Source organism: Dermacentor silvarum, chromosome 1 (assembly GCF_013339745.2).
Source record: "Dermacentor silvarum isolate Dsil-2018 chromosome 1, BIME_Dsil_1.4, whole genome shotgun sequence".
Lineage (NCBI taxonomy): Eukaryota > Metazoa > Arthropoda > Arachnida > Ixodida > Ixodidae > Dermacentor > Dermacentor silvarum.
In genome coordinates this window covers 91,631,851-91,653,810 of record NC_051154.1, presented here as the reverse complement: position 1 = coordinate 91,653,810, position 21,960 = coordinate 91,631,851, and the positions used below count along the sequence as shown (strand labels likewise).

Below are 21,960 nucleotides of genomic sequence, written 5' to 3'. Positions count from 1 at the left end.
GGTGTACTGTATATGTTAAGTATAAATACACTTGTCTTGAACTGTCCGCTGGGGATGATTTCTACGAGCGAGTGTTCAACCTTATTGGATTCAAGATTGAGATCGTGGACTATGAACGTACATTTGTTGGAGACTAGCGTGCTGATGCCCCTTTTCCCATCTCCATACCGGGTATGCGATTTATAGCCCGGTAGGGTGACCGTATCCGTGAGCGTTTCTTGTAATAAGATGACATGCGGCTTTTCCGGGTAAGAGCGAATGAACTGCTGGAGGACGTTCATTTTACGATGGAGTCCCCTGCAGTTCCACTGCCAGACATTAATTCCCCTGTGATGTGCCGCCATGGTGGTACGTAGTAGTTTGCTTGTCTTATAAAGTGCTGCGGAGTGCAGCCGCTGCCGACCTTTCAGTGTCGGTAGTATTCAGTTTGTCCGTCGACGTACTTGGAGCCATTGCCGAAACCTGGCGCTCCAGATTATCGCATCTGAGCCCTAGTGCTCTGACCGCCTCCGCGAGGTTGTCGAATACAATTTCAACTTTTTCGAGGGATTCATCAAATTTATCTATCGTCTTTTCCAATTTGCGAACACTGGCGCTCTTGTCTAAGGCATGAACCGCCAACGCCCTCTTCTTGTGTAGACCATTGGCAGTCGGTTCCGCTACTGGGATCTCCATGGGCGTTTCTTCCGCTACTGGGATCTCCATGGAAGTTTCTGCCGCAGGGGCCTGAGTGGCCTGAACCGTCTCTCGCTTGCTAGCCTTTTTCAGTTCTGCAATTTCTGCTCTAAGCTGCTCCATTGCGCATTTTAACGAAGCGTTTTCTTTTTCCTACTGTGCTATCCTACTATGCTCTGGCGATTGACCCTCCGTTACCTTTTTCGGCAATTCCTTGACCCAATCAGCCCATCTGGTACCACGATCAGCAGGCTCCTGGATCTGGACTCCTGGTCCCCTGGCACGGGAGCGGCCCCTTGAGCGTGAGCGGGTCCTGGAAGCCTTGCGGGCCCTGGAAGACGAGCGTTCCATGGAGCGTCCCCTAGAAGAGGCACGGTACTTGCTTGCAGCCGCCATCGTCGCCGCCGGGGTCTCGGGATTGACTCCTGGATCTGTGCGAGCTGTTTAGGGCCGACTTGAGAGGGGTTGGCGACCTAGTTGGTAGGTTGGATTGGTCATGGTTGCGCCGTTCTCTTCTCAGTTGTCTAACGACGAACGGTATTTGATACATTTGCTGGCAGGTTCTGTCAGCCGTGGGATGAGGGCCTCCACAGAGGGTGAACTTCGGTGTACATTCGTGTTTATCGTCCGGGTTTCTCGCACCACAGCCGCGGCAGATTGCATTTTCAGGGGTTGGGCAAACGTCGGCTCTGTGACCGAGCCTTCCACATGCATAGCAAACGTCAATTTGTCTGCGAAACAGTGAGCATATTACCAAACTGGGACCGCATTTTACATAGTCCGGGATTTTGAGTCCATCAAACAGGATGACTACCGTGCTTGTGTTCTTGATTCTTCACACCTCGAGGGCGCTTGGATTCTTGGGTTGAATGATGAGGCGTTTGAGCTCCTCCCGCTCGATGGTTGGATCAATATCGCGAATACACGAGTTTTCCCGAGTTTTCTGGGGCAGCGAAATAGGCACTGACTTCGTAACTTGCTTGTCCTATAAGTATTGCTTTCACATCGGCGTAGGCCATGGCGTTGCTCTTTTATGGTGTGCTTGCCACCAATATGTTTTGCACCATGTTCGGACATATGATATCCTCTGCCGTATCCGCCTCCGTAAGTCTAGTGGCGGTAGTGAGGGCCTGGGCAACTCTGAGGTGGCCCATCTTCCTGATGTCAGGTCCTCCACGGGGACGGATTATGACTCGAACGTGCTCTTTCGGTAGTGGAGGTAGTCTGGAAGCAGTGGTGAGCCGTTTCTTAACACTCGCCGGAGCCGGTCTTTTGTTCCCGCTACGTGGCGTGTCGGGGGCTCGGCCGCCCTGCTCGATCGGGTTCTTGCTGATGGATTTCCGCTTGTATAATGCCGTGATCCACCCAGCACTTTCACTGACTTCGTCGGGAGAGATATCCTCACCCTCAACGGTGATTTGCATAGCCGTAGACATCGCGGCTTGAGTGAGCGTCGCCGCGCAGAGCTCGCCCGCCGAGCCTCAGCCGGTGGTCGCACAGAAAAGTCCTCCAAAGATTGGGAAAATTTCCACGCACCGTTGAAAACTTGGTGTCGGCGCAATCCCTGTGACTTTAGGCGTCGATTGGTGCCGACATCTTCAATATTAAAGCAATATTTCGACCGTAATCATGTAGAGAAGCAGGAGGAGCAGATATTGACCCGCGTTCTCGTTGCTTCTTCTTCCATCCATCCATTAAAAAGAAAAAAAAAAAACACATCAGTCTGCACAATTCGATAGTTTTTCACGAAGTCCTGTTTCTTTTAAAAAGCGCACTAGTGCTTTTAAAGCAGTTCGTTCCGACGTCGGCTGGGACCAGGGACCAAGAATTCTGGCTTCCGTAAGGGGACGGCTGTCTATCTTGTCGAGCGTGGTTCTGAGGACTTTCCTTTGTGCACTAAAACGACGACAATTACACAGAAGATGTGCTATCGTCTCTTTGCACCCGCAAGAATTTCGCAATCTTGACTTGTGGCCATTCCGATAAGGTAGGAGTACGCGTTGGTAAAAGCTACTCCAAGTCTTAGGCGACAAATGAGAGTTACCTCCCGTCGTGGGAAGCCATGTGGAAGGTGGAGCTTCAGATTAGGATCCAGGGAACAGAGGCGCTGGTTTTTAAAGTCCGTTGAATTCCAGTGGGCTAACGTAAGCTCGCGAGCAAGCGCACGGAGCTTTCGTGCTGCGTCTGTTCTGGACATAGGGATAGCGACGCAATCGGTACTGGTATGTGTGTGTGAGTGATTATAAAAATAGAAGGAGAAGAGAAAAGTACAGCACCGTAACTGCCTCTCGTGAGAGGGCACCTCAACAGCGCTGTACGGGGGAGGGGGTAAGGACAAACAGAGTAGTGAAGAGAGGAGAGAGAAAGAGAGAAAAAAAAAAGGAAAGCGCAGCCGAACACAGCCGAGCGATAAGTCATGAAGAGGCGCGGTTTAGAGCCGCTGACACAGGTTTGTATCCTCCAGATAATCCAGGAGGGCCGCGTAGGCCCGCTTACTGGTATGTGAAGATCGAGCGGCTGCGTCCGCTTGCTCGTTTCCAAAGATACCACAGTGACTTGGCAGCCATTGAAAGACGATGTCATGCCCTTTGTCAACTGCCTCATGGTAAATTTTGTGTGTGTCCGCGACAAGTCGTTCGTGGGGTCCACGGCGTAGTGCAGAGAGCAAACTCTGGAGGGCGGCCTTGGAATCGCAGAAGATAGACCATTTCTGTGGCGGTTCCTGGTCGAAGTTCGACAGCCGTCGTCGATGTCAAGTGCGATGTCCGGAATTTTATTACTGTAGATTTTGCTAGGAAAAATACTGCAGCTGCTGAACTGGAGTGCATGACCGACCCATCTGTGTAAACATGTAAGCGGTCCCTGTGGACCTCATGTAGTAGCAATAATGCTGCCTGCTTCAATGCTGCTGACGGCATTTGTGCCTTCTTCTTTACGCCTGGAATGGTGAGGCATATTCGAGGTGAATACAGAGACCACAGTGGCAAGGAAGGCCATGCTGCAAGGACGTAATTCGATGGTAGCGATGCTTCGTGTATAGTCAGGAAGCGGCTTAAACTCGTATGCGGCCTAGTTGTTGGCAGGCAAGCAAGATGGTGAAAGGGCGTCCTTGCGACATGTCTAATGTGCACTCTTAGAGCGTCGACTGCAAAGTACGTTGATACAGGGTGGTCACGTGCTATGGCAATTGTGGCCGCTGTGGATGCACACTTAGGGAGGCCGAGGCGCGTCCGTAGAACTTGGGCTTGCATACTCTGGAGTGTTCGAAGGTTCGTTTTACTGGTGCTTCCCAGCACGGGCAGGCTGTATCTTAGGAAGCCCATAAATAATGCATGGTATAGCTGTAGCATTGATTGCACAGATGCACCCCAAGACTTTCCGCCGACAAATTTGAATACATGTGCTATTGCAGTCAATCTCTTTTTCATATATGAAATATGTGGCGTCCAAGACAAATCACGATCGATGATGACTCTAAGGAAGCGGTGTTTTGTTTCGTAAGCAATTACTTGTCCATTTATGCGTATAACATATGCAGTCATTATTTTTCGCGTAAATGCGACTAATCGGCATTTTTCGGAGGATAATTCTAGGCCTTTCATACGCAGATAAGACGACGTTAGCGTGACCGCCTTCTGCAGTCTCGCTCGTATCTGCGGACGAGTTACGCCAGCCGCCCAGATGCAGATATCATCTGCATAGATGGATATATGGACCGTCCTTGGCAATGATCCAACAAAGCCTAGCAGTGCTACGTTGAAGAGCGTGGGGCTTAACACTCCGCCTTGTGGCACACCTTTGCTGGTGACATGGTGGGATGTCATTCCATCTTCTGTAAGTACGAAGAAGGATTTATACTCCAAATAGCTGTGAATCCAGCGCAGTGCACGGCCACCAATGCCCACATCGATCAAAGCATCGAGGATTGCTTGGTGCGCTACATTATCATATGCGCCTTTCACATCAAGAAACATCGCCACCGTTAAACGTTTCATGCTCTTTTAGTGTTGAATAGATGTTACCAAATCAAGCACGTTATCGACCGATGACCTACCGCGCCGGAAGCCCGCCGTTGCATTCGGATATACCTCATTATGTTCCAAATACCATTCAAGACGCGTCAACACCATCCTTTCCATTAGTTTCCCAACGCAACTGGCAAGAGCGATGGGACGGTACGATGCCAAGTCTAATGGAGATTTAGAGCTCTTAAGGAAAGGTATTAGGCGGCTGACTTTCCACTCACAAGGAATCAATCCTTCGCGCCAGGATTCGTTGTATCTATCCAAGAGTACACTGCGGGCTTTGTGGCCAAGGTTTCCATGTGCCTTGTATGTGACTCCGTCGGGCCCAGGCGATGATGACTTCCTACAAGTCGCCAGCGCAGCTTCGAGCTCCTCCATAGAGAACAAGAGATCCATGCGATGAGTCCTCGGATGCCGCAACATCACGTGCTAATGATAAAGGTTGTGATGGCAAGCCAGCGATTCTTGCGCAGAAATCCTCAGCAACGTCGATCTCACGTCGTCCTTGATGCAGGGCAAGAGACTTAAAAGGGTGGCGCTGTTGCGGAGACGATTGTAGGCCACGCAGAGTTCTCTACATGTGGGACAGAGTCTTTCGAGGATCCAAGGACTCGCAAAAGGATTTCCACTTCTGAGATTGTAGCGTATCGATGCGGCGCTGGATTTTCTTTTGGATCCGCCTCGCCTCCCTCAGATCATGAATACATTTAGTGCGCCTGTATCTTCTTTCCGCGCGTCAGTGAATCGCTCGAAGCCTTTCCAATTCGCCTTCATATTCATTATACTTTGTAGTGAATATAACCTCTTGCAGTGCATTTCTAATCTGATTCTCCAGAAATGATTGGTGGCCTTGACATTCGTCTTCCATAAGCGATCTGAACTTCGTCCAGTCTGTTCTACAGAGAGCAGTAGATAGAGACTTGGCCACTCCCTTGATCTTCAAATAGGTAGGAACGTGATCACTTTCATGGGTTTCTATGTCTGAGAACCACTTTATACTGCTTCGAAGACACTGAGAGACGAAAGTCAAGTCCAGACAGCTGCTGTAGGTTAGTCCCCGTAAATATGTCGGGCTGCCGTCATTGAGACAACAAAGCTCTTGGTCCGAGGCAAATGCAACTAGTTTTCTTCCCTTGGAGTCCATCTTCACACTCCTCCAGAGCGGGTGGTGTGCGTTAAAATCTCCACTAAGGATCCAAGGGCCAGGTGTCGCGGATAACAAAGCACCCAGTGGTTGCGTGTCAAAACGACTGGTTGGAGAAATATATGCAGCGACAAGAGTAAATGTAAGTTTCTTTGTTTTTTACAGTTAAACACACGTATTGGTCGTCGTCGTGAGGCACAACTGAATGTAGTACGTAAGTGAGTTCACACCGAACATGAACGACGACCTTGCTGAGGACATTACACGACGCGGATCAGAAAGCTTCATAGCCCGATAGCCGGATCGTAGTTTGAAGGTTTGGTTCGCAGACGACGATGATGGGAAACTTGTTCGCAAAAATGAAAGTTCGGAAATCCGAAATTCTTGATCTGAGGCCTCGAGCATTCCACTGAAAAAGCGATGCTTCCTTGACATCTTTACGGAACGACAGCGGTGAATGAGCCATGATGCTAAGCAAGTACTGGATTCATGGCGTCCAGTACCTGCAGTGCCCTGCGAGCATTCGGGGTGTTTAGGTTCGTCAGTAACGCACGCATCACATTCATGAGTGACTTCAGCATGGCGATCACTTGCAAGTCCTGGCCTTCTGCGCGGACTGCTGCAGGGCCTGCTGTCGGGCCATTCGTAGTTGTCGGACGATTCGTGTCTCGTGATTCTGCGAGTTGGCATGGCTTCGGTAAAGGTGGCCATGCTTCCTTTGAGTTATCAATGGTGGGCGTTCTTCTCTCATCTGCGTTGGTAATGCACGAGGTCAGCGGTTGACGAACAGCCTTCTCCGGATTGTGCACTTCCTTAGAACTATCACAGTGTTTTCTTGACTTGCGGTGCCGGGAATGTCGGCCTCAGCGTCGCACTTTGGTTGCGGCTTCTTTATGCGTCGAATGGTCTCTAACCATCTGCCTCAAGATCTTAATTCTGTTCATTTTTCTGGAACGGGCAATCTTTCGAAGTCGCATCGTGCGCACCCTTGCAGTTGGAGCACTTGAAGTCCATCGTGCGACAAGTGTCGGAGCTATGTGACTCAGAACAACGTGAGCATATGCCTGGGTTCTTACACACAGCACTCACGTGTCCAATTCTCTGACAATTGCGACACTGTAAGGGCTTGGGCACGAAAGGTCGTACAGTATGCCGAAAATGGCCGACCTTTACATACGTTGGTAGGCTATCCCCTTTGAAGAGGAGCTTCACGCAAGTTGATTTGCCAATACGATGAGTTTGTATTATGGGAATGCTCTCTGCCGCAGCTAAAGTAAGTTCACACTGATGGCCGGCTACTACACGAAACGAAGATTCTTGGCAGGAAGAGTGAAACAGGTAGAATGTGCAAGGTGGCAATTACCTTAATGTATGCTTGGATATTGTGAACCTGGAAAGCATGGCCAAACAACAAACATAACGCGCACGTCTTGAGCAGCTGCTTTCCGATCTGCCGCTTACCGACCCCGCCAGCAACGCCGACGCCACCCCACCCTTACGCCTTTTCCGTCTGTCAAGAAAAGGTGCCCTGTGAAGTGTCTCCCCACCTTCCGCTGTCTCCCCCCTCCTTTATTTTTTTACGAAGGACCTTTCTAAAAGCTGCACACCGCCACCTCCTAAGAATACCCCCTGAAGAAGGAGCCGAATGGGCTCCGAAACGTCGGGCTAATAAATTCTCTTTTTGGTTGGAGTCACTCTCAAAGTCCTAATTATTTTCCCAACCATACAGGTTATTGTGTCGAAATGTTTAGCTTCAATTCTATTTTTTTTTGCAATATTATGATTTGTCACCATGAAAACATTGCCACATGCATTTGTCATTTCGTCAACTCTGATAATATTTGTTTTTATTTTCCAGCGCAAGCATCTCCTCCAAACAAGGGGGAAGTCGCTGTGGGAGGTGGCAGTATATGCAATGAAACCACTGCATTATCGCGGTCCTCAGGGGCCTGACCAACCCGCCGCCATCAGAGCGCTGACCAACCAGCCTACCCACGTCAGCTCCCTGCCCTGAAAGCCCTGGCCAGCCCACCGTCCTCACCACCTTGCCTAATTCCTATCCTCAGGGCTCTGCCTATAATCCACCGTCATCCACCTATAGGTTCACGAGAGATGACTCTTTGGCACTTGCTTGCAAATAAACTGTTTTAATACAACCCAACGCCACCCATTTAGGTGGACGGGAAATGCCTGTTCATGCTTTTCTAAATAAACTGTTACAAAATTGTATTTCAGTATTTTTATTATTATTTGCATGCGTAGAGGACTTCTGATTCTTGCGTTTTCCTAGCGACAATCAATATACTAGCCAGTTTGGGGACAATGCCACTAGCAACAGGCTCGCGGTAATAATGGCTGCAATGTCCAGAGCCAGCTTATTTACAATATTCATCATGCAAGGGGGATTGGCCGAAAGCTGGCATTAATAATGGCAACGAAATGGCTCATCGCTGGTACTACGCTAGCAGAACAATGGCTGCTGCATTGGCATATATAATATCCGGCCTATCTTGATTTCAACTCGGGGCCAGCCTTGGATTGGGTTGCACTTTGCCAATATACCAGCATTGGTTAATGACTGGTACCAATTTCTGCCAGAATTGGGCCATGCTTGGACCATTGCTTGTGTGCTGCCTGGGGACGCACGCGACGATCGCGGCTTGCATTAAATTCAGATGTGTTTACTGCTGCAGTTGGGCGTGTAAAAAGACAAGTAGTGCGCGGCCCTTTTCATTGCCTGCGCAACTAGCAATTTAAGTCGCAGCGTTTGGAAAAGGGATATAATTCTTGTGAGCTCGTCCTTCCAGATCGCGAGTTAACGCACGTACAATCAATTAAATTAAATGGTTTTACGTGCCAAAGCCAAGAAATCATTATGAGGCACGCTGTAATGGGGGGTCTCAAGAATAATTTTGACCACCGGGGGTTCTTTAACGTGCACAAAAATCAAAGTACACGGTAACGAGGGTGTTGTTGCATTTCGCCCCAATCGAAATGCGGCCGCCGTGGCCAAGAATCGAGCTCGCGTCGTCGAGCTTAGCGGCGCACCACGTATGCATTTACCGCTAAGCTAACACGGCGGATGTCAGTGTACGATTCAACTACGCAACACGACTAAAACGGTCGTGCGCTAAATACAGGCATATTACGTACTAATGCGTTTTTATCGAGCGACCGTGATATTGCAGGCGAATGCGAAAGTATGTGGCTTACTTGACTCGGCGCACTGCAGTTATCATGGTGCTTGTCGTCTGTACTTCTCGTACCACTTCCCCGGAAATTTGTAGAACTTCACGGGCGGCTTTCGACCTTTCGTGTTTTTGAGGCTGTTGTGGCAATCAACAACATAGTAGTATTGCTTGCCACCTTTCCTGGTTGATGAGGTCGCGTTTGCCATCGCGAAAACAACGCGCACGAGCACTCGCGCCGTACAGAACACGGGCGCGCGCTGGCACTGCGACGACCTTTGACACTTCCATCCGTCCGCTAGGGGAGCATTCGGCGCTGGTGCCTAGCGGGCAAACTTTAGGTTGCCTCGTCTATGAAGTCTAAAGCATCTACATCGTCGGCGGCCGCAACCTTGGCAGTAGCGAAACGTGGCCGTCCTCGCCAGTACACCGCAGACAAAGAAAGGGAGCGGAAGAACGCAGCAAAACGAGCGAAGAGGCAGAGGCACATCGCGGCGGTGCCCTCGTCCCTCACGGAACACCTGGCGCGCTATCGTGGCAGCAAGTTTTCCGCTTTGCACGCTCTGCTACGTCGAGGCTTGCATGTGTGGGCTGAGTTCTTCATGAGGCGCCGCATTCAGCCATAGCAGAACGTGTGCATGCGCACTGCCCCTGTGTTGCAATTTGATGTGCTTAAGGTACTCGACCACGTAGTACGGCGCGAACGTAGTAGAAGCTGTAAAAAAAAAGTTAAAAAAATGACCCGCACCAATTAAATCGAAAAAATCGATAACATATACCCCACATCAAAACCCGAAAACATGACTCACAGCGCAAAACTCGAAGGACCGCTTAGCAGCATTCAATTGGACATTAATGCTTTCGCATTCACAACTCATAAGTGCTTAGGTGTTCTCGTTTTTTTTTTCTTGTACTAGGACACATGCAGATGTTTCAACCTCTTCATGGACCCCACTTGACCTGACGTATCTAGAAATGTGGTCATTGTGTCGACTTACTTGGCAATGTAGGGATATTTCCTCCGCAACAACATCCTAATAAAAGCAGCCATAGAGATGTCCATTCTGTCAACATGTTTTGCATTTCAAGATAGTACTTTTGGCTGAGTGCTGAAACCTCTGCGGTAAGAAGAAAAAAAAAACTCGATTAGATTGCACAGGGCACATTACAGAATCTCCGAAGCGGAGAATCGGTTTATGCTTAGTGATTAGGCTCGTGCACGCACACTTTATTTTAACGCGATAGCATTAAGGGTCCCATGTCGCAGAAAATCCGGCATCGGCTTCGGCGTTAAGCATCGGCATCTGGTGGAAATAATGCCGAACATCATCATCCCGAACCACCCCGACCACGCAGGCCCTCCGCGTAGCGCAAGGCGTTATAGTGAACAAAAATTGAATTTCTAAAAATAAACTCCGTTAGAAAAATCGTAACGTACGACTTACCCACAACCTACAGGCGCGATAGCGTCGGATTGTAATTTGAATATACGAGAAAAAAGCCTGATAAGCAGCCAAGGATCTTTGAATGCTATCGCGTTCCACTCTTAAAGGCGAAGCTTAAGCGTCCTCTAGTTCTGATGGTGTTTCGCTGTACTTTGGTTCTAGGCAACATTGAGGGGAATGTTGAAAACCGAGCCTTTTTAAATTTTGGACACGTGCGCGCCTCGGGGCAACATCAAACAATTATTAAAATAATAAAAGGGCCGTCACATTTTGATACAAGACGGCTTAAATTGCTCCTGTAAAAATGTATTCCCAGCAATGCATTTGTGTTTAAAAGTGAAGCCGACTTTAACGGGATTAGCGTAAGCTTGGTCTTTGTAAGCTGGCTTTCTCACGTTGTGCGTTGCAGTGAAGCCTACTTATAAAGAAAAATTTGGTGCGAACGGAGCCCGATAACGCTATCGCGTTCCACTCTTAAAGGCGAAGCTTAAGCGTCCTCCAATTTTTTTGTGTAACTATGAAACACATTTAAATAGGCATTGTGATTTCGTTTTCGATGTTGTGAAAAGCATTGTTTGTGTCTGTGATCGCGTGCGTACGCGCGCGCGCGCGCGCGCGCGTGGTGTGTGCGTGTGTGTGTGTCCTCCCATTTAACGCCTCTAGCTTACATATGTTATTTATGGCTCTGGTCTTACATACGCGTGTGCATAGATAGCTGTGAATGGCACCACATTCATTGTGCCCCGGTATACTTTATTTCATCGCTTTATTTATGAGAACGTTATGCGCGCAATAATTACTGGGTCAGTAGTAGAAGGTAGTACTGTGTGTTTCCATGATTTCTTCGTGTTTATGTACCAACAAGCCTTGCTGCCATACAAGGTAAGACGTGGCTATTCAGCGCATAAAGAATTCTGTACATAAAAAGCGTTCTCAAGGAACAAAAACAAGAAATTCAATCACACATAACGAGGCAGACAGCGGAAAACTGCACTTTATTAGAACCCTGTTGCTCAATGTAACTGGAAGCGCTATACGCGAATTTCGCCCTCCTCACCTGTACATCCCATCATCACGATATCACGCGTCTTGATGACAAAAATATTCTGGAATGAACGAAAGAAAGGTTGTCTAACACTACACAGAAAGTGTGATTATATAAAACATTTATAAAGTGCCAAAATTTTGTTTCAAGCATTATCCGAAATGCGACATTTAAAAAACGCCCCAAATTTCAGTGTTTAATATTTATCTTCTATTTCTCTTTCGACCAAGGAGCTTTTTCTTTTTTGTCAGAGCATTTCAGTGCCACAATGTACATGACGTTAATAAATAAATAAATAAATAAATAAATAAATAAATAAATAAATAAATAAATAAATAAATAAATAAATAAATAAATAAATAAATAAATAAATAAAAAGCCGGCAGATACCATGCCCTGTGGGAATCGATGTTAGGCGAAGCAGTGGGCGGGAAGCCTACCAAGCTAACGAAACGACCATGAGAGCACCTAGACGTAGGCGGCTATTTTATGACCTACATGACACGCATGCCATAACATTCATGTCAAGACCTATCATTTATATCCGTCATACGCTCTTGTCTACCAATTTTAGTACATACCAAATTAATGAAACGACCATGAGAGCACCAAGACGTAGGCGGCTAGATAGATAGATAGGTAGATAGATAGATAGATAGATAGATAGATAGATAGATAGATAGATAGATAGATAGATAGATAGATAGATAGATAGATTTAATAAATAAATAAATAAGCGATAGCACCCAATCACAGTGACGACATTTTTTTAATTAAATGTATTTAAGGAGAGGTTGGTGGGCCTATATGTGGCGCCGGCTACTCCTCTTTCTTACACGATAGTTGTCGTCGGAAAGTTGGCAACTATCACAAAACTGGACTAATAAGCACATGGACGAACATTCACGTACCAAGTATTAACTGCAATATAAATAAATGTTCGCTCAACAGAAGAGTTCACATAGCATAAATACTCACAAAACCAAAGTGTTCACACGCAACACGAGTTCACAAAGCATAAATGTTCACAAAACCAAGATGTTCACAAAGAAGATGTTGGGCACTTGCGAATTAGGTCCCTCTTGAATACCGCGCTCTAAATACAGCAGGCTTGGACGCAGACACAAACGCTACATGAACACGAAGACACAATAAACATGTAATTAAGAGTCTGTTAATAATAACAATGCCAGCAATAACTGTTGTCTGACTTAGTATTTTTGTGATATTTTTGATTCCTCAAAAATTGCACTAAGGCGCGCTCAGCGATGTTTTGAAGGTTTTCTGTCGGCCAAGGACCCAAAATTTTTCCTAAGGATAGTGGCCGTCTATCCAAGACATGTAGTTTTTCCGAAAGCTTCTTAAGAGGAGCATCATGTTTTTTACAGTGTAGAAGAAGAGGTTCTATGTCTTCTTCAGCCTCTTCACATGAGCATGTAGCACTGTTAGTTTTTCTTATCCTATACAGGAAGCTTTTAGTATAGGCAGTGCCTAGCCGAAGCCTATGTACTGTTGTTTCAACCGATCGGTTAATTTTAAACGTAATATTGAATTCTATTCTCGGATCAATATTATATAATTGAGAGTTCTGCGCATCATTTATGAACCAAGTTTCCTTGGACAATTTACCGCATAGTTTGTTCACTAAACAACGCGCATCACTCGTTGCTAGAGGAACTGGTGATAATTCATTCTTTTGATGAGCTGCATGTGACATGTGGTCAGCCATTACATTTCCTATGATTTCACAGTTACTTGGAATCCACTGGAAAGTTATGTCGTGTTGTAGATCTTTCGCTAGGGTGTATGTCTTCTGTATTTCGTATGTCAATGTGCTGTTTGTTTTTCTTAAGCTGATTTCATTTAAGCTCAGCAATGAGGCTTGCGAATCACTCAGAACTACCCAGCGAAGAGGTCCTGAATGCTGACATATGTAACGTAACGCAGAACGTATTGCGTAAAGTTCTGCCGTTGTAGAAGTTGTAAATTGGCAAAGATTATGAGCTCTGGTATGTAGGTGTATAAAACGCTGATGTAGAGCTTTGTTTCCAACATGATCCATCGGTATATACGTGAATGCGATCTACGTACTTAGTGTAAAGATGTGATAAAGTTAATTTCTTTATCGCAACTACGGGCATATCACATTTACGGCCTACTCCAGGAATTCAAGTGACTATTTCTGGAATTTCAAGTCACCATGGGGGATGAGTTGCACCTGCAGGTCAGTGTATTCGTAAGCAGGTAGTAAGTTTTTGCACCGCCGTATTTCATCATGTATGCGTGCAGTGGTTCTACCTTGAAGGTATTGGCATAGTGGATGATTAGCGTGTTGTGTTGCCAAACGAAAAAAGTGACGACAAGTTTCCGTAAATCTTAGCGCATGAAAAGTTGGTTGGCGGGACTCAGCAATTACCAAAGCACTGGCAGATGCACGGGAAACGCCAAAACATATGCGAAGGCTTCTGGCCATTAATCTTTGAATTGTTTCCTCTAGATTACGAGATATTCCATGTAGTAGAGGGGCAGAGTATGCTATTCTTTGTCTAATGATCGCCGAGTGAATGCGTAATAAAGAAGAGGTTGAACTACCCCATCTCACTCCAACAAGTCGCCGAAGAATGTTGATTAGGGAGTTGACTTTCTCCTCTAATGCTTTTATTTGGGGAGCCCATGATAGCCGTCTGTCTATAATAATACCCAATAACTTGTCGCACAAGTTGCAAACGCTGAGAGTCTAGCACGATCTGGAATCTCTTGAGGCATTTCCTTGTAGAAGGAAGTACAGTAGTTTTCTCAAGTGAAATAATCATACCTCTACTTCTCAAAATATTATTAATCATTGTTAGGCCAGCTTGTAACTTTTGCTGAACGGCTTGAGAACTCAAGTCAGATGCCCATATGCAAAAGTCGTCTGCATATAGTGAATAATTCAAGGTAGCAGGCAAGATATGAGGTAATTCAGCCATGACACAGTTCCACTACCTTGTGGAACGCCTTGATTCACTTTATGCTCTGTGCTGTTGCCATCAGTAGTTTCAGTATAGATTTTCCTGTCTCTTAAGAATTCCGCAATCCATCTCAGTGTTCGGCCAACTATGCCCAACTGAATTAACCCATGCAGTACGTGAGTGTGGCTGGCTGTGTCAAATGCACGCTTTATGTCTAGAAACGCTGCAATGGTGACTCTTCCACAGCTCCTCTCATGATCTACGTATGTAACAAGATCTAAAATAGCATCCATCGTACACCGGCGCCTGCGGAAGCCCGCCGTATTTTCGGGCAGTGCGGTGGTGCATTTTGTCCACCATTGAAGCCTAGCATCAATCATCTTTTCCATAAGTTTACAAAGGCAACTTGTCAGGCTGACAGGGTGGAAAGAATCTAACGATAAAGGAGTTTTACCCAGTTCTAGTATCGGAACCACTCGTGTAATTTTCCAAGAAGGAGGAAGACATTGCGATATCCACGCATCATTCAGTAATTTTAATAAAGTATTTGCGGCTACACGACACAAGTTTTTCCGGGCAGCATATGCGACTCCGTCAGGTCCAGCTGCTGTCTTTTGGCGGCACGATACAAGTACGTTCTTTAATTCTTCTAGTGAAAACGGCTGATCTAGGTCATGATGATCACTGCTGATAGAAAAATTGATCGATGCTTTGACCTCTTCGACAGTGTTACTGCATTCAGATGTGTTTACTGCTGCAGTTGGGCGTGTAAAAAGCTGACAAAACTCGTTTGCAGCAGTTGTTTCCGGTACTTTCTGAACTAAAGCTCGGTTGTTGGTGCGTTACTGGTCCACTTAAAGAGCGCAGAACATTCCATAATTTTGATTCAGGTGTAAAGTAGATTCAGCGCTTTGTACCTATAGTCGCTCCAGCTGCCGACCCATACGATCTTATGGCATTCTCGGTAAACTTCAAGAAGGCCTGTGCGTCGATATTTTCTCTCAGCTCTGCGGCGTATTGATCTGAGCCTCTCGTATTCAGAGTCTACACCAGCGTAGCCATCAGGAATCTTAACAAATTGTGAATAAAGTATAATTTGTCTTCTATAAGCGATAATAGACTGTCTGTATCACTGACATCATCAGCTTGACTTGTAACATGATATCGAAATGTCTGCCAATTCATTATCTTTGCAGAGCGCCAATAAGTCGAAAATCGGAGTCTAGGTTGCCGTATTAGGATAGACGAAGGAAAAAAAAAAACTTTATTGAAAGAGCCGGCAGTTTGGCTTTAGTGGCCTCAGGTGTCGGCTCGAAGTCCTTGGACTCGGGCGGCATCTTCGGCTTGCCGGACGGCTTAGCACTCGTCTTCCAGCTCCGAACTTTTCAGGGCCGCCTCCCAGCGGCGGCGACGCCGACGTAGAAGATTCCCGGCGGCCCCCGCAGCCGGGGCGACGGCGGGAATCTTCCTTAACGGCTTCCGACGGCTTCCTTTAATCTGGTAACGCCTGCCGTTATGGGCGCGTCGCGAACGGCGGCGGTTTCGGTACCGTTGTTGCCGGCACATTCCCAGAGCATGTGTCGCAACGTTGCTCTGTGTCCGCACGCGTTACACGCATCAGTCGGGTATAAGCTCGGGTAACAGTGGCGTAAGACGGCCGGGCTATAGGATAACTGTGTGTTTGCAGTAAGCGTAAGTTTACAGTCTCTTTCCTGTTTAATTTAACGTGTAGTGTAGGAAAAATGATCACTACCCCTTGTTTAATGTCTGTTCTCCATGTTGCTCCACATGCAATATCGTTTCTAGAGCGTGAGGTCCCGGCAGCTGGAGTAGTTAGAACCCCGTAGGAAGGTCACTGAGCCGTCATTCAACAAAGACCACTCTTTTGAATGGCCTTTTGTAGCTCATTTCCGCGACGGTCACAGTAGGCGCTTCCCCACATGACATGGTGTGCATTGAAATCTCCGCAACATATTACATCTTTTGTGTAATTATGAAAGAGGCCCGTCAATGTGGAAAGTGAAATATTTGTAGAAGGCTGTAGATAAACACTGACTATAGCGATATTTACTCGGCCAAACCAAACTTCACATGCTACGTTTTCTGGGATGTATGACGCTGCAGCACTTAATAATACTGACGGCAGGTCTCTTCGAACACAGATCATCGCTCTGCTCAGTCCTGAAGATCGACCGGACGTATAAACAACGTAGTTAGCTAGCTAAAAAGAGTTGTCTACACCGGCCTCTGTAATACATAACGACATTTTCTTGCTCAACGATAACCAACTGCATCTTTTAGACGTGGAATGGTCTTTAGCGCCTAATACGTCCTGTCAAATATGTTTTCACCGGGAAAGATTTTCAATGTTACAGTTGTTCTGGAATGTGAATATCCATTTATGGGCACTAATCGATATCAAAATTGAAGGTATTTCCTCCCTCACTAAGAATTTCAAAATATCATCCGTATGGATGAAAGTAACACTAAGCTCTTAAAAAATGGTGTCTACTGCAAGTATCATTTTACCACGTCTTGAAGGAGCCTTAATTGTGTGGTGTATTACCTGCTGACTGGAAGATTGCGAAGGGTTGTTTACTTTAAACGTGTCTGATCTTGAGCTTGGTGGTATGGTTTCATTACGGGGAAATAGCACAAAAAAAGAAAGAAAAAAAAAAAAAAAACCAAGACAAGACAGCGCCTGTTCGTCTTTCTTCTCTCGTTTTTTTTTTTTTTTCGCGCTGTCTCTCCTAATAAATGTTGTTTGCATTTAAAAAATGGCAATAAACATGCGCCTTAAAACTACCATCCGATATTTTTGACATATCTTTCATGCAGATTACTCGAGCACATAATTCCACCGCATATTTACAGTCACCTTGAAATTGATAAGTTTTTATTGCGATAGCAATTATATGAACACTTCAACCGGATTTCTGCCGTCGGCGTCGCCGTCGGCGTCGCCGTGAGGTTCCGTATAGATTCCAAGGGCGATAATATCGTCGCCGCGCGCTGTATGCGCGAGTGAAAGCGCGCGGGGGACGCGCGCTATCAAGGAGAGCCACCGCACGGCGGAAAGCAAACGTGACCGTCGCGCGAAAGGCCGTGGGGGTATGGGGGGGAGGGAGGCGGGGCGACGCTGTGCTACGGCACCAAATGCGTATCTTGCAACCGAGCGCAAGGGGAACTGGCAACGCAATCTCCCACGCGAAAGCAAAAAAGCGGGAAGGCAGCGCGGGAGGGAGGGGGGGGGGGAGCAGCTTCTACTCTGCCAACAAATACGCTTGCACTGGCTGTGGTGGCGGTCGCCCGCACCGTTTCTTATCTCCACACGGCTCTGACCTTCGTATGCGCTGTGCATTCGCCGCTCAGTTTCCGTTAAAGCGATAGACCGCACGATTCTTCGCCCGCTGCAGCGGCTGCGCCAGCGTTTTGACAGTCGTTGTCTGTGGTCATTCAGCGTGATCTATTCATGTTTGCTTGTGCGCGATGACACCACGCTTGTCAATTCAGTTAGAAAGCGAATGTGTCCAAGTTTATGCAGCCGATAAAACTACTATCCCTACTCCGAATAGCTCTCTACCAATTTGCTATCGCAATCGATGCTTCGCCTTTCGGGCGAAACTGCGACATTTTTATTAAACGAAATGGTTTTAGGAAAGCCCTCTCTCCGAAACTCAATTACTACATTCCATGACTGACGTATATTTTAATATGAATAAGAGCCAGCAAACAGATTCCGTCTTTCTCGACTTCTTAAGAGCATTTGATCGTGTGGCACACTGCCGTCTTATTTCTAAATTGTCCGCCCTATAACTATTTGCTGACTAACACTTCCACGGCTTCAGAACTTATCACTTCGCTGTCATTTTACTGTTGTTAACAACTGTCCTTCTCCTATTACTGACGTCACATCTATAGATGTGATGTGATACTATAGTATATTCCAGGGGAGCGTCTTAGGATTACTTAGTTGCCTGGTATATTGCCCGAAACTATGACCGTAACTAATTCTAGCATAGCCCGAATTAAGCTTGACATGTCATTGCAGTCTTTGGAAACTCATCGCACAAGCACTGTGCTGTGTCTACTTCACAAATGCGTTCATAACCGATAGACCATGCCTGCTAGCGCTTGCAAAACCCCACGCATATCACGATTACATAATCATCTTAGCTTCAAACGCATACCCGAAAAGACAGGCGCCTTGAATTTATTTGATCTGCCTCATGACATATCTTAATGGAAGGGTCTTCCCGATGAAGTTGTTTTTGCAACAGATCGTGAAAACCTGCGCTTGTTTATCACCGTTAGCCCTGTGCGTTTATCGTCCGCTGATATTCTTTTGTGTCCATTTTTTCTTCTGATTTGTGAAGGTTTTGCTACAATTTCTCTTTTATGGTGAATATCCAAGCATATCCACGCCCACACATGTACTCTGACGCTATTTCGTTTATTCTTTTATTTTTTTTTTCACGAACTTACGTTACACTGATTTTCTCGTTCTGAGCTTTTTTTTTCCCCCATTGTTCAATTTTTGGAACCATTATTGTGTCGCCTGTGACGCACGTACGTATACCGCGCGTACGTCATTGCACCTATACAAAAATATGTCCCTCTCAAACTTAAATGTAATGTTTTACGTGCCAAAACCACGATATGATTATGAGGCCCACCGTAGTGGGGGACACCGGGTTAATTTTGACCACCTGGGGTTCTTTAACGTGCATCCAGTGCACGGGTGTTTTTGCATTTCAACCCCATCGAAATGCGGCCGCCGCGGCAGGGATTCGATCCCGTAACCTCGGGCTTAGCAGCATAACACCAAAACCATTACGCCACCACGGCGGATCTCCCTCTCAAACTTATTAGCATGGTATCGCATACTTTGACAATTAGCGGTAGCTAAAAATCTGCCCGAATTTCTGCAACGATAGTGGAAATACTCAAACTACTTATGCAGCATGTAATACTACCTCAGGAAGTCGTGCATTTTCATTTGCCCGTTTGACACCGAATGGTATTAAGAAAGCGTCAAGACGGACTGTGTCACCATTTTCCGCGTGGGGGAGTCGATATGCGAGAAATTTTCTCTGAGACAAAGCCTCAGACATAATTCACGAGAATTATTGACTAGATAATACTGTCGTTTACGGTCTCGATACAAAAGGTGCTTTACCAGGGGCCCTATATTGTTACAATTTCATTTTCCATGCTCTTCGCCCTTCGTCATTGGTTCGCTCGCAGGAGGGCTGTCGCTAAGGACGGGTGCGGACTGTCGGCGCGTGGCATGATAAGGAAAAATGGAAATATTTCGTTACGAAATTTGACTGCAGTTTACGATTTTCCGTGACGCGCAGTTAGTTATTTTTTACATACAGCTGCTTCATTGGCCGCTTTTCTCTCTTTAATTTATCCAGAAGCGTATACTGATGCTTCCCTTGAATTCCTTCCTGCATTTCATAAGGGTTGTTTGTGCGCACTTAATCATACTTGAGCATTTCTTTTTCTTTTTGCGAAGGAAAGAAACTCCTAGTGCTGACGTCACTGAAGAAAAATTGGTCTACGTCGGCGACGTCGGCCATGAACTCGAAGACCCTGCCCTTCTTATTTCTTTTTGCAGAAGCGATACAGTTAGAGAAAGATGTCAAGGAGCATTTGGCGGGTCTGAGATTTCGCGCTTCACCGTGGCCATTGAGCCGTTTGAGCTGATAGAGCTCAATCTGTGTCGCCGCTTGCTCGATTCGACCGCTCAGCCGAGTGGCTAGTCATGAATCAAAGCCACGGTGAACAAAACGTATAAAACTAGAGAAACTGTGTGTATGACGTAGAAGCTGTCGCGAAGCGCACGAGGGCAAGGGCCGCACCGAATGTGGACTGTCCCCGTCCCGCAGGCAAATTCAGCATCAGTTGATATCCAGATGAGTCGCGCTTTATTTCACTGTTCATGAGCTGTCACCTAGTAGAGCGTATATATCAAGAAAAGTTCTGCCCTATCGTAGGCAGAGGGCATTCCACAATTCAAAAGGGGAGAGAAACGGCACAGATGTGTCTAGTGAAACGGCAACAAATTTCAACCATCGTTTTGTACTGGACATTCTAAAACTCTGCAGGCCCGTTTTATTTCTGTTGGGAATGACACGTTCATTAACATTCTTCGCATGGAATGCAACCATTTTAATCTGCGAGCCGCGTGCCTCGAGACAGCTTCGAAATGCTCGAGCACCGTGCGAAGTTGATACGACGGGCGCGCAGCGGTTCGAATGGAAGTGCGGGTGCGCAACGGGATGCCTCGCATAGCGACGGCAGGAATTTCGCCCTGTCCTAGCGTCCACCCGATAGCGCTCATTTCACGCACCATGGAGCGCGCGCTGAGCGATGTTGAGTCACGGCGTTCCCGTACCGCGTAAATAATATTAGACCAACGCGGAACCCGTACTACGAAAAAAAAAAAAAACGTATCTCGGCGCGGAGCGCGTGAGCCGCCTACGCAGAATCGCGAGCATTTTCGCACCAGGTGACACAACATCCCCCTCCGCACTCTGAGTCAAGAAAGCTCCGCCGGAAGAAGATATGGATCCTTCTGATTCAGCGGCTGCAGTTCCTTGTCGCGCGCAGCCGCCCTCATCTGCACGCTTGGGCGAGGGCGCAGCATTCAGTCCTATCCACGCTAGCTAGCATCGGCTGCCTGCGCCGAGTCGTGAATGCGCTTCGAAAACTTTCTCCGGCACAGTACCGCGCCCGAACCGAGTGCTGCGCTCGGACCAAAAAAAAAATGCTCCCGTCAGAGAGTGCGGTGCGTGGTCGGCCCTGAGTTCAGCAAGCAGTGTGCCGCCTCGTATACCTGCTGTTTATATGAAGAGCCGGCGAACAGCGTAGCTGCTGCACCATGAATTCGACAACTGCGGGGTCATCATCGCTCGGCACACCACCCCCGACGTTGGAATACGATGGATGCCACGGCTATTGGTTCGACCTGTCGTTTCAAGCCGTGGTCGTGGGTGTCACGTCAGTGGGTGCTGTAGCCAGTGCTGTTATGGCTGTGGCCCTGATTCTCCGGTCGCCAATGCCGGTAGACTGTTTGTCTCCTCGACTGCTCGCGAGCACTTGCGTCGCGGCGGTGACTCTGTGCGTTGCTTCGTTCACGACTCCGGCGTTTCAACTCAGCGGTAAAGCACCTGGCCGCGTCGAGTGTGTGATAACAGGGTCCCTGTACCTATCCTCGGTGCAGACAATGGCCTTCTGCCTCGTGTGCCTAAATGTGGACGAGTACATGCTTGTTATGCACTACAGCTCCCCGCATCGCAAGTGGATGAATCACGTCTTCAGCATCGCGCCCTGGTTGGTCTCCTGGGCGCTGACCATTCCGCACTGGGTAGAATACTGGGGATGCTTTCGACCAAACAGGTTCACTAGTCACTGCATGCTGCGGGGTCCTTGGTCGACTCGCGTCGTGAACGGAATCGCCACAGTGTTGGTGCCTGTAG

The 21,960-nt window shown here is 47.2% G+C and overlaps 1 protein-coding gene across 1 annotated transcript in view; it reads right to left on the bottom strand.

Moving 5' to 3' along the window:
• The window catches only part of LOC119432236 (cysteine-rich secretory protein 3), a 47,718-nt gene that overhangs the window by 22,201 nt on the left and 3,557 nt on the right, over nucleotides 1–21,960 (bottom strand). The window contains exon 2 of the mRNA XM_037699487.2: nucleotides 10,031–10,150. Within this exon, the coding sequence (XP_037555415.1) occupies nucleotides 10,031–10,115 (85 nt within the window). The 5' untranslated portion in view covers nucleotides 10,116–10,150. The remainder of the gene's footprint in view (nucleotides 1–10,030; nucleotides 10,151–21,960) is intronic.